Source organism: Danio rerio, chromosome 21 (assembly GCF_049306965.1).
Source record: "Danio rerio strain Tuebingen ecotype United States chromosome 21, GRCz12tu, whole genome shotgun sequence".
Classification (NCBI taxonomy): domain Eukaryota; kingdom Metazoa; phylum Chordata; class Actinopteri; order Cypriniformes; family Danionidae; genus Danio; species Danio rerio.
Genome location: NC_133196.1, coordinates 8,655,001 through 8,668,348, shown reverse-complemented (window position 1 = coordinate 8,668,348; position 13,348 = coordinate 8,655,001). Strand labels below are relative to the sequence as shown.

The 13,348-nt window shown below is 35.6% G+C and overlaps 1 protein-coding gene across 5 annotated transcripts in view; it reads right to left on the bottom strand.

Annotated features, from left to right (window-relative positions):
* ap3b1a (adaptor related protein complex 3 subunit beta 1a) overlaps window positions 1-13,348 on the bottom strand; it is a 147,661-nt gene that overhangs the window by 124,337 nt on the left and 9,976 nt on the right. For 3 of the 5 annotated variants that reach the window (XR_012397141.1, XM_021469001.3, XM_073935772.1), the window contains exons 2-3: window positions 6,694-6,769; window positions 6,534-6,608 (exon numbers count right to left, since the gene is read on the bottom strand). Coding sequence is in view for 4 of the 5 variants with exons in the window: in XM_021469001.3 (XP_021324676.2) it covers window positions 6,534-6,608; window positions 6,694-6,769 (151 nt within the window). In the remaining variant the exon portion in view is untranslated. Of the gene's footprint in view, window positions 1-6,533; window positions 6,609-6,693; window positions 6,770-11,816 lie in introns of all 5 variants that reach the window. The other 2 variants (XM_073935770.1, XM_073935771.1) reach the window with 1 other exon arrangement.

The window sequence follows — 13,348 nt, the reverse complement described above, 5'->3', positions numbered from 1 at the left end:
AGCCGAAATAAAACAAATAATTCAGGAGGGCTAATAATTCTGACTTCAACTGTATATAATAACATTATTTTATATTTCCAAAAGCTCCATCATGAAACTAAATACAAACGTTATTTTTGGTTAGTTGCTAAATATGGTTTTAAAAACTCTAAGAAATGGATGATGTGGATTAAAGCAAAGAAAAATATGAATAACAATGCAAGTAAATCACTAAAAGTAACAATTGAACAAAGTACACTACAGAAGAATGGATGAAATTAGAAATAAACAAATAGCAATTACGGATTTAATAAATAATAAGTCAAAAGCAACAGAACAGAATCAATTACAACAAAACTAATTTCATTTATTTTTAAATTACAGAATAAATTAATGAATTAATGAAGCAACGTATAGAACTTGAAAAGTAATAAAGGAAAATTATAAAATGACAAATTAAGTCGAATTGTTAAGTAAAAAAATATATATTTATTAAAATATTATTATATTATATAAATTAAAATAAATAATTATGCAGAGTTAAAACAATTTGCAGCTAAGACACAAAAATCATCATAATAATGCGCCATCAGACATTTTAGAAACATATTATAATGTTTATATAATTCAATTAAATTTAAGTTTATTTGTATAGTGCTTTTTACAGAAGTGTTTCAGTTTCAAAGCAGCTTAACATTTCCTTCGGCTTAGTCTCTTTATTAATCTGGGATCGAAACAGCGGAATGACCCACCAACTTATCCAGCATATGTTTTACACAGCGGATGCCCTTCCAGCTGCAACCCAGTACTGAGAAACACTCATCCACACACACTATGGACAATTTTGCTTACCTAATTCACCTACAGCACATGTCTTTGGACTGTGGGGGGGAAACCCAACCAACACGGGGAGAACATGCAAACTACAAAGAGTAACGCCAATTGTCCCAACCTGGACTCAAACCAGTGACCCTCTTGCTGTAAAGCGACAGTGCTAACCACTGAGCCACCGTGTCACCCATATTACCATCAAATTCAGAAAAGTCACTTTAGCTAATTAACTAACTAACAGCTTTTAACAGTTAAAGTTATGATATAGATAAATGACCATGTTTGTAAACATTCAGGATGAGCGCAGGGAGGTGGCAGAAAAAAAACGGGAGCGCTAGCATTTACAGTGAGGAAATGACATCCGATGCGGTGCAGAGTTTGTTGTTTTCTCAGAAATAAAATATATTGTTTACATATTTAATATTTTATTTACTTCATGCTTTCAGCGTATTATAACAGCTTGTCACCCAGTGATAAACACAGGGATTCGGCAAAATTAACTTTAAAGTGAGCGGCGTTCATCCGACAGGTCAAATTATCCACACATTCATTTACACACATACACTACGGACAAGTTAGCTTACCCAATTTATCTATAGTACATGTCCTTGGACTGTGAGGGAAACCGGAGCGCCTGGAGGAAACCAACGGGAACGCAGGGAGAACATGCAAACTTCACACAGAAATGCCAACTGACCCAGCCGAGGCTTGAACCAGCGACCTTCTTGCTGTAAGGCAACAACCACTAGCTACTGCGCCACTGCGTCACCCATGAATCAATTTATAAAAAAAAAAAGATTTTAAAATGTCAAAGAAAGACTCATATTTATTCAATTGTACCACACTACAAACACAATTGATTCAAAATCAACTAATTAATTTTTTGAGCATTTTCAATTAAACTGGTCTCAGTTAGCAACAGTAACCAAGGAGGGGCGGAGCCTATCATTGACTCTGAGGTCAAGTATATAAGTGCTTGCATGTGTGTGTAACCCTGCAGTGAGTGGATCAATGCTCTCATCTTTAACACCTGTGGTTAGCCCCACGTGTGTGCGTGTGCACCAGCAACCCTAGTCTCTGAGCTCCAGAGAGCAGCAGTGTTCGGTTCACAGCTGCCCAGCACCGAGCTTCAGTCGTGGGGGAGACACAGAGATCGTGACTGGGCCTCTGGAACAGCAATTACCAAACCAAAAAAAAAAAAAAAAAGACATGCGCGCGCACACACACATACACACACACACACACACACAAGCCATACTCTGGACTCTTTTCACAACCACCGCTCATGTCTTTCCATCTTCCTGTCCAAACATTCTTCTCTCCATCGAAAACATTCACTCTTCATCAACAAGGGCTTCCCTGTCAGAAGCCTGAACAAAAATAAACTGGTTCGCTGGGGTCCCCACAGCTGCCCGGCTGATTATTAACTGTGTGTATGTGTGTGTGTGTGTGTGTGTTTGTGTGTGTGTGTGTGTAGTTTTGGTAAATGACATCTCTTCTTACTCTCTAATGATGCATCATAAAAAAATTTTATGACCGATTTTGCACTGTAAAGCAATTTTATGACAAAAAGTCAAGACAACAAATATCTTACATGTTGCTTTATCTTATTTTTATACGTAATCAGGTTTCAACAAAAAAAAATTAAAGGGCACCTATGATGAAAGTCAACGTTTGTAAGCTGTTTGAACAGAACTGTGTATATATAGTGTAGGGCTGTGCGATTAATCGAAATCTAATCGCAATTTGAAACGTCGCAATCAGTTAATCGCAAGAGGCTGCAATATAAAATATATATGTAAACAAAAATAACATCTTCAAAACCAGTCTGCTATACTTCAGAAAACTGAACATGCGGTGGTGTCGTGAGGCATCGCAGATATGGTAACGGCTGTGGTAAACTATACCACTTCACACGAGAAGAATTGATTGAATCTTGTGTCACAACGTCCATTTGCAATTTACGTCTTCCCACGACACCCTACGTCAAGGAAATCATGCCGAAATCTAGGGATCTGACCAGGGCTTTTAACTAGCCAACTGAGTGAGCGCACTTTCATTCTGCCCAATCAGAACTGTGCAACTACGCCCACAATAACAGCAAACAGGAAAGCGCTGACCAGTGGGATGATGGCATCTGCTGCTTTAGAAGCAATAATAGACTAATTAATATCAAAGAAAAACAGCGTTTGTAATGTGGGAATATTTTGGTTTAAAAGTCAATTAGTAATTTTTTTAAGAGCTGTCGCAGAATTGTTGACACGGCTTTAAGATCATCGAGCTGAAGCTTGAATAAATTAAAACCAGACTGAATTAAATCGTAAATTAAATAGCAAATCGCAATACATGTCACTAAAAAGCAATTAGATATTTTCCCCAAATCGCACAGCCCTAATCTAGTGTGTGTCCACAGTCATATTGGAGTGATAAAAATCACAAGTCTCTTTTTTCAATTTCCTGACGTTAAAATAGGACCCAAATCTCAGTGATTTTGAAGCGCACCTCAACGTAATATAGGAGTGCAGTTTTCACCACCCGCCGAATTGATTGACAGGTGCCATGTTTATAGAATCAGGGCTTTACATTAACTTTTTTAATCACCGGCCACGGTGGCTAGTAGTTTTCCAATGTTACTAGCACCTCTGCATTTTCACTAGCCACAATTTTGTTGTTGGGAAAATATATTTTATATGCATAAATTTGACGTTGACATGCTAAAATTACTTGATTTAAATTTGATGTTATGTCCACATGCGTCCTCATTCATTTCACTTTTTGTGTGTCCAGTATGAGTTTGTTTAATGAGCATGAGCAAATGGGTCAGGGTTTCATAGTGTTATATTGCAATTAGTTTTTATTTCACATGACTTTTTTTAGAGCTCAAAATTAACGATGTACCAAGTTCATCTTTAAAACCACACGAAACAATAATTATTTCTTAGCCACAAATTTGTAATGTGTCAAGACAAGCAAAATAATAGCTGTATACTATACTTTTTATTAAACAAAACATTTCTTGAAAAAGAAAAAAAAGCAATTGACTTTTAAAAAATAACTATTGTCATGTATCAAAAATATGGACAATAATCTGTCGTGGCTAAAGATCTCTCGGATCACCAGTTAACTGCAAATAAATGGAGAGTTCGTCTCCCATTAAAGCAATGTTGTAAAAAAAAAAAAATAATTAAACCATTTTAACAAAAATAAAAGCAAATAAAACCGTAAGCAAATGAAAGCAAGTAAAACATACCGTATGTGATAATGAAAGAATGATCACATGTACGCGGTTAACTTTAGGCCATTTAATAATCTGTTCAAAGTGAAAGCAACCAGTGCTGCTCACAAAAAGACACATTTTGAGCTCTTAAAAGCATCAGGACTGTGAGCACATGTTCATCACTTTTTGTCTAGTTTATTTGAAAGAGAACTGATGACAGTTGCGTTTTCAGAACCTGTTCCAAACACGGTTGCTTCACGATTCGGGAGCGTGCACGCGTTAAGCAGTCACGCGCGCACACGTTTTAAGAAGTCGCATGCATCACATCAGCTGTTAGCGCGAGTGATCGTCATCCTTTCATTCGGTATTCATTTGCTTTCTTCTGCTCGCGTGATCACAATTATTTTACTTCTCGATTCTAAGATCACATTTGCACGCATATTGGGCCATCCTTATATTGTCGAACCCTGCTTTTAGGAAAACTACAATTTAAAAATTATTTTCAACCAGCCAAAGTGGCTAGTGGAGGTGTCTGTCTAACCCGCCAAAGCTGAAATCTACCCACATTTGGCGGGTTGGTGGGTGTTAATGTAAAGCCCTGTATATAATAGCATGTAAACACATCTCAACAGGACTTTTTCAAATAAACTGGGATTAAAATATTTGTTACTATTCTCTCTGATTTTTATTTGTTTTAGAAGTTTTAAACATTTTTAAAACAGAGCATGTTAGTAATAAAGACCGTGTAATTCTTAACCGCTATAATAATCACTGTCGCATAGTGTCAGTAAACGCTAATATGTGTGTGTTTGTGTGTACTGTAAACAGCATTTGTGTGTGACTCATCATTTCAGAAAGGCTTGAATAAACTCCACCACAAACCCATGAAATGAATTTACTTGGTATTATTGATCCGCGTTTGTCTGTATCACTGACGGCTGTTTATTAGTTGTAAGACACTTTCTGGAGACACCAAAAGCTTATTTTACACCTTGTAAAAGGGGTAAGATTGACCCTTCGCTAAGCCACGCCCAAAAACTGCCATCCACCAATCATGGATTAGCAACTGTAGCTACGCGCAGGGGCTCTGTCAAGCTTTCGAGCGAGTGCATATGGATTGTGCAAATCTGATACCAGGTCTCCTTAAAGTTTGGATGGGATGGTGGAATTTTTTCCCTTTTCAAAACCTCAAACCCAAGAGGAGAAATGCCAGCGTGGATCAAGCTGTGTGAGGGGCGCTAAAGGAGCGGAGCTAAGTTGGTTTTGTTTTGATATTCCTGACACATTCAGTGATATAACTCATATCATATCATATTATTGTGGCAATAACTCACACACCTCTTACCCTAAACAGATCTAAACTGTGTTTCCTACAAAAACACAAAGCTGGTTATGTTTCACAGCTGTCTTATTCTTTTTTTTTTTTTTTTTTTTTTTTTTTTTTCGCTCGATATTATGAGTAATGCTCTGTTTAGGCCTTCGCCATAACGTTAGTAACATACTAAAAGCGAATGGGTCATAATGACATGAGTTATTGATCTGAAAAATACGAATCTGTTGCTAACTTTACTGAACTTCATATTTCCATCTATTTCAAGCTTTGAATATTTGAAATTACAAATCAACAAAACAAAACTGAGCACCTGCGATCAATATACTTCACCCCCAGCTGTTTTTCAGTCATTTATGAAGAGCACACAAACATACTGACAGTAATAGGTAACTTACTGTACGGTGTTATGGGTCAATGATGCTAATATTCGGCACAAATCCATCAGTTTCCCTTTCTGGCTGCTCTTTCTATGAATGCACGATGTAAAAGCACTGTCATGCGCGTTTCCTCGTCGGTTAGTAAGGCTATATTTCATTGCACACCAATTAATCTATCAGGCTTTTTGGCTAAAAATAGAGAAATCAAGGTTTCATTTGTTATTGTTAGATTATTTTTAAATGCTCTTCTGCTGAGCATGAGCTAAGCTGTTGAATGGTCAGCGTATGAGGCGGCTAGGCTAAGCTATCTTTAATTTTAATTGATTTAATCTCTAAGCGGTTGCCTGTTATGTGGTGAATATACCCCTGTAATGCATACTGCAGTCCTTTTCTGTCTGGCTTTCTCAGATATCTCACCTGTTCGCCAAAAATGACATTATATTCCTGGCAATGTCTGACACTGGCGCACACACATTGAAAAAGCCGTGCCAGGCATGAAAGCTTGAAAGGCGTAGCAACAGTAACTAAGAAGGGCGGGGCTTAGCGAAGGGTCCATTAATGTAGAAAACATTTTAGAATAACTCAAATATGAAATTATGAATGCGATGAAGGCAAAATACAGGTATGTGATGTTTTTTCAGTCATTCTTTTGTGTCTGTACAGTGTGTCTGACTGTTCACACACCATTTACACTTTTCAGCATGAACTCATTACTCAAGGTTGAATGCAAGTTCTGAACAGAGATTTAAAAAAAAAAAACTCTTGTGCGATTTTTGGCCATGATTTTTGTTCTTACCTCAATATTTTTGCTTGCAACATTCTTCACCACTGCTGGAAAAAGCTCGGATGCATTCTTTCCATTGGCAATGAGCTGACAGAAAGATAAAGATGTGAATGAGACAGATGTTGACTGATAAACGCAGTCATACGGTATAATCAAAGATAATATGACATACCCCCACAACCCTCTTCATGGCCTCCAGCTTCAGAGACTCTTTGTTGCTTTCCAGCATCTCCTTCAGATCTTCATTCCTGTAGAGAAACAAGAGGATTCCGGCATAACAGAAAATCATGGGGGAAAAGCTTTCAATATGCAATTATTGAACATAACCAGGATCATATATCACATAATATATTCAAGATAAAAATATCTGCAAACAATTTACAGTTGTATTATTTTGGTCAACAAATAAACTAAATAAATAAATAAAATGTTTCACCAGAATTATATTAAAATAACATGTTCATTATGTTACAATAATATGAAACGGTTATATAAATTTAATGCAAATATCATTTAAATATTATATTTGTTGTATTATTGTTAATGAAGAATTTTTTTTTTAATTGCTCCAAGACAAAAAGGAGTGTTGCTGAATAGTTTTAGGACAACGTTGATGAACGGTTTTGATCAAATGTTGACTACTGTATATTATTTCATATTCAATTTCAGATATTACATTTCATGCACGCCATGTGATCTACTGTAAATCAGATGACCATGAGCACAGACATTTTTCCTCAGTTTATTGAACTATTCACTTTAAATTGTTTTGCAAGCCCTGGCCTACAACAACATTAAATTAAGGAAGAATCATGCTGATGGAAGACAATTGAAGACATATTAGATTAGTCTGTGCAGATTCTGGTCATTCCTCTGTCTGCACAGTGCTGTCATTGACAAGTTAAAGATGGTTTACCATCATCTCAGGGATACTGTGATATATAACATAAACTGAAATATAAGGAAGCTCAAACTGCTATGCAAGTTTTTGAATGAAATGAATTAATCAATCAAATCATTGAAGTAAACAGCAAAGGACAGGAAAGGACTGAAAGAGAAATGTTGAATGAATGAATGAATGAATGAATGAATGAATGAATGAATGAATGAATGAATGAATCAATCAATCAATCAATCAATCAATCATTCAATCATTCAATCAACCAAACAATCAAATGAAAGACAAATGAAAGAAAAAATTACTTTAAACGCTGAATGAATAAATGAATGATTGAATGAATCAATTAATCGAATCATTGAACGAAATAGCAAATGGAAAGGCAGACAAAGAGATTAATGTCAAAGGAATGAATGAATGAATGAATGAATGAATGGATAAATCAATCAATGATTCAAATCAAACAATCAATCAAATCGAATGAATCCATCAAATCATTGAATGAAATAACATATGGTAAGACCGACAGAAAGAAATTACTTTAAATACTGAATGAATGAATGAATGCATTAATCAATGATTCAATTAAACAAACAATCAATCGAATTGAATGAATCCATCAAATCAAATCATTGAAGGAAAAAGCAAGTCGAAAGACTGACAAAAACAAATTATTTCAAATGCCAAATAAATGATTGATTGATTGAATGAATGAATGAATGAATAAATGAATGAATCCAAATCAAATCAAGTCCATTAATTATTGAATTAAATAGCAAATAGAGAGACAGACAGAAAGGAATTACTTTGAATACCAAATGAATAAATAAATGAATGAATGAATGAATTAAGTCAGTCAATCAATCAATCAAATCAATGATTTAATTAAACAATCAATCGAATTGAATCAATCAATCAAATGAAATCATTGAAGGAAATAGCAAATGGAAAGACTTAGAGAAAGAAATTATTTTAAATGCCAAATGAATGAATCAATCAATCAATCAATCAAACAATGATTCAATCAAACAATCAATTGAACTGAATGAATCGATAAATCAATCAAATCAATGATTTAATTAAACAATCAATCGAATTAAATGAATCAAATCAAATCATTGAAGAAAATAGCAAATAGAAAGAAAGAGAGAAAGAAATTATTTAAAATGCCAATTAAATGAATTAATCTATCAATTAATCAATGATTTAATCAAACAATCAATTGAACGGAATGAATGGACAGAATGAATCAATCAAATCATTGAATGAAATGTCAAATGAAAGGACTGAGAAAAAAAATTGAATGAATCAATCAACCAACCAAACAATCAAATTAAAGACTGAGAGAAAAAAATACTTTAAATGGTGAAAGTAGGGATGCACGATTCTGGCAAAAATGTGAATCACGATTTTTATTTTTATTTTCTTATTTATTTTTTGCTTAAAATCAAGATCACGATTTTCTCACGATTCTGTAAATTTAAAATAAAGGTTAATATAATTAACCTATTATTATTGTTAATTCTCAAACATATGGTAAAACAACAATAATATTATTAGGCTTATGTGTTGGTCTACTGTAGCTTAAAATGCAAAGTTTGTACAATGTCCTGTTTGTTAATTCACAGTAAAATGATGACATCAGAATACAAGTACTCATAATTATAAAGTTGATTTATTATGTTTGAGACATGTGCTTGTCATCTGTTATTGACAACATTATTAGACCATTTGTTTTCACTGGTAAAATAAAAATTCTGTCATTATCAGATTCCTTCTTGCATTATATTCAACATTATAGGCTAGAATAGTTATACCGACACAGAAAACATTTATTTTCATGCACAAAACTTTGTGTTCACTATGAAACAAAAAAAAAACAAAATCTAATGATCGTCATAATCATAACTGTAAAATGCAATATGATCATTTAAATGATGTGCGCACAGGTTTCACTTTCGCTTCTGAGTGCGGCTCACAGACTGATTTCACGCGGCCGCCATTTTTAAAAGCAAAATCGATGCTGCGGTGGGAAGAAACCCAAAAGTATAATTGGGAGTTCCATAGGAATGTTGTGTAGCTGGCTATATATCCAATCAGCGAAGAGAAAGTGACACAAATTTATAATTTCACCGCCTTCCAGGTGACCCGAAGATCCGTTCTGAATGAATGGTGAAAACAAAAAGGGATATCAGACCTCATTTTCAGCTAAGTTAAGGGAAATGGCACTAGTTAGCTAACACTTTCTTTCCCAAACACACGTTTTAGATGCCATTTATCAAACTCGAGTTAATAAACTGACTCTTTCATTATATTAGACTTGTCACTATACTGAATTAAGAGAGAAAACGTAAATTTCTCGCTATCATTTAAGGCACTGTTGATAGCTTTCTTAAAACAGCGCTGATTTGCCATTGTGTTCACGTGTTCAACAGAAATGCTCGTGATTGGCCGAGAAGGTCATCAGTTCAACCTCCGCTGTTTACCGAGCACAAACACAAACAGACGAGCAATCCGCTTGATGACTTGACTGATCTTCAAGGCTGCTTCGCGCTCCAGTCTCCGTGTATCTGTGTTTGCACTGGGTGAAGAGCGGTAAACTGAGTGCGAACACAGATACACGGAGACTGAAGTGCGAAGCAGCCGTAAAGATCAGTCGAGTCATCCGCACTCAGCAGCGCTTCCATGTTAGCGGGAAATAGAGGGTTTTAAGACTTTAGTACCAGGACAACACTGTTACAGACAGCACGAGGGTGTGCTACAGAGGACTGCAGTGTTTTATCGCTCACCGGGTTACATAGGCTGAAGCAGGGAAGTGTCCCCACGGTGTTTAACTGGTGCCATGAATTGAATCCAAGGAGGACACTTGAGCTGCTGAGCATAATACTCTTAAAGAGATTGTGATGTTGTTTGATGCTAAATTGCTTTTGTTTGTTTTAAATAAACTTACTGAATGATATTAAAGTGATGTTTACAACATTTCTGCATTTTGAAATCTCGGCAACAGCAGGAGGTTGGTAGTACACAGAATGTTACTGCAATGTTTACAGTGCTGGTCCTATACTTCCGTGTTTCTTCCCACCGCAGCCTCGCTTTGGTTCTTTAAAATGGCGACGGCGCGAAATAAGCGTATGGCTGATGTGAGGAAGAAACATATACATGCAAATCAAACCTCCCGCTTGGCCTTTAAACGATCGCTCTGTGCAACAAACTTAACGTTATTTACAACTTCATTACCTGTTATTCACAGCCTATGCAGGTTGTGTTCACTAAAGTAGGCGTCATTGGGCGTGCGCGCGCGTTGTCAGTAGTAAAAAAAACAGCTGGCGGTCAGCTCACGTGTGATTTTGTGGCCGCGAATACAACATTACATGAAGACAGAAATGACATTTTTGGGTAAATTACACCTTATAAATACAGTATGTGCCACTTTTAACACTGTTTGAAGGTGTCAATGTTGCTGTGAAGACTTGTGCGCGTGCCTTGCTTCTCTTCTGACTTTGAAAATAGAACTGGCTGAGTCGTAGAAAAGCTGAATTAGGATCGTGTGTAGGGTTGAATCGAGATTGTGATCTTTTTTCGATTAATCGTGCAGCCCTAGCTGAATGAATGAATTAATCAATCAATTAATCAAATCATTGAATGAAATAGAAAATGGAAAGACAGAGAACGAAATTAATGTAAAATGAATGAATGAATAGATCGATCAATCAATGATTTAAATCAAACAATCAATCAAATCGAATTAATCAAATCATTGAATGATACAAAATAGTAAATAGAAAAACTGAGAGAAAGAAATGTTTTAAATGCCAAATAAAGGAATGAATGAATCAATTAATCAATCAATCAACCAACCAAATTAAATCATTGAATGAAATAATAAATGGAAATACCAACAGAAAGAAATTACTTTATAATGCCAAATGAATGAATGAATGAATGGATCAGCGAATCAATAATTTAATCAATCAAATTAATTCACTGAAGGCAAATGGAAAGAGAAAGAAAGAGAGAAAGAAAACAATTTAAATGCGAAATGAATGAATCAATCAATCAAATCAATGAAATAGCAAATGGAAAGACAGACAGAAGGAAATTACTTTAAATGCTGAATGAACAAATGAATGAATGAATGAATGAATCAATCAATCAATCAATCAAATCAATCAAATCAATCAATCAATGATTTAATCAATCAAACAATCGATCATTAAATAAAATAGCAAATGGAAAGACAGACAGAAAGAAATCACTTTAAATGTCAAGAGTAGAAAACCACTAGATCTGTGTCTAATTCCTTGTTTCAAAGCAATTGAATTTAACTGTGCCAGAAAATGAGACTTTTATTGCCAGAAAAAGTGAATTTCCTTGGCTTTTGTGAGCATCTGTCATACCCTCTCTTTGGCTTCTCCTCATTCCCGCTGGTGTGGTTGTTGGTCAGAGCTTGTTCCTCAGAGCTCAGGTCGGATTTCAGACTGAGCTGAAGGTTTTCAGCAGAAACCAGAGCGGAGCGCATTGCTCCGACGGCCTCCAAACGCAAGTTTCCCAAACCTCCATTCATTTTAAACGTGTACAAAAGATATCAACCAAAGCTGAAAGCGCTGTAGGTGCAGTTCATCTGTCCATCAGAAAGAGCTTCCTGAGGCTACAGTCATTTAAAAAAAATATTCATCCAAATCAGATTATGACATCCAATAATCCTCAAAAAATTAGTCTTGGAAGCAAAAGCCTAGAGTAACTTCAACAGGGAATAAGAGTGAATGTCTGCCGGTCTTTTTCATTCCACTATATTGCCGTCAAGAGGACCAGAGAGGGACAAAACAGCTCTATCCTCCTGCCTGACTCAATCATCTGGTTAATGGCCACGTGCATCAGTCGCACAACCATCCAGTGTGACCATCAATTAGATCCATGAGCGCTGAGAGAGCAGCAAGGTTACAGTGGTTCACTCTTATGGACAGAAGGCTTCATTCCTTCCATTTCCAACCATGTTCTTCCGAGATCTGGCAGTTTTTTTAAAAATATGCTTACTTTTTGGTTCTATGTTGTGGTTGGTTGAAAGAGTTCCCAACTAGATTAAGATCCAGAGCTTGCAAGTAACCTGCTTTTGTGACTAGTATTTGGAAAATAGTCCACATCAACAATTCTAAATATTTTTGAATTTCCTGAAAATCATCAACATGCTCCAATAAAGATGCTTAATATCAAAAGACTCCCCTTAAAAAGACTTCCTAAAGTTGGAAGAATGAAAAAATAAGTCAATTGAAGTCAAAAAACAAAGCTAGAGAGAGTTCCTGATGTCTGAAACAAATATATACCATCTCAGAAAGAGCAGATCTTGCAAGTCACGCAACTTGTAGTTAAATTTAGTAAAACAAAAGGATATCCATTAAAGTTCAAATAAGAAGACAGTGGTTCACTCTTATCATGGACTGGAGGTTTCTTTCCCTCCACTTCAAACCATGAGATATGAACTTCTGAGATCTGGCTGCTTTTCAAACATATGCTTACTTTTTGGCTTTGTTAGAATGTGATTGGTTGAAAGAGTTCAAAACTGGATTGAAAAAAGATCCAGAGCTTGCAAGTAACCTGCTTGAGGGACTTGTATTTGGAAAATGGACAACAAACATCAACAATTCGGAGTATTTCTAATTTCCTGAAAATCATCTACATGTCCTATAGAGATTCTCAGCCTCAAAAGAATCAGACCTTTGAGATACTAATTCCCAAATTGGGAAGAAGGGGAAATAAGTCCACTGAAGACCAAAAAACAACGCTAGAGAGAGTTCCTGATGTCTAAAACCACCAAACTCTCAACCTTCACAGAAGAAGCAGATCTTGCAATTTGCATGTCTTGTAGCCAAATTTAGTCACACGGAAAGGATATTCATTAAACTTAAAATAACAAGACAGTGGTTCACTATTA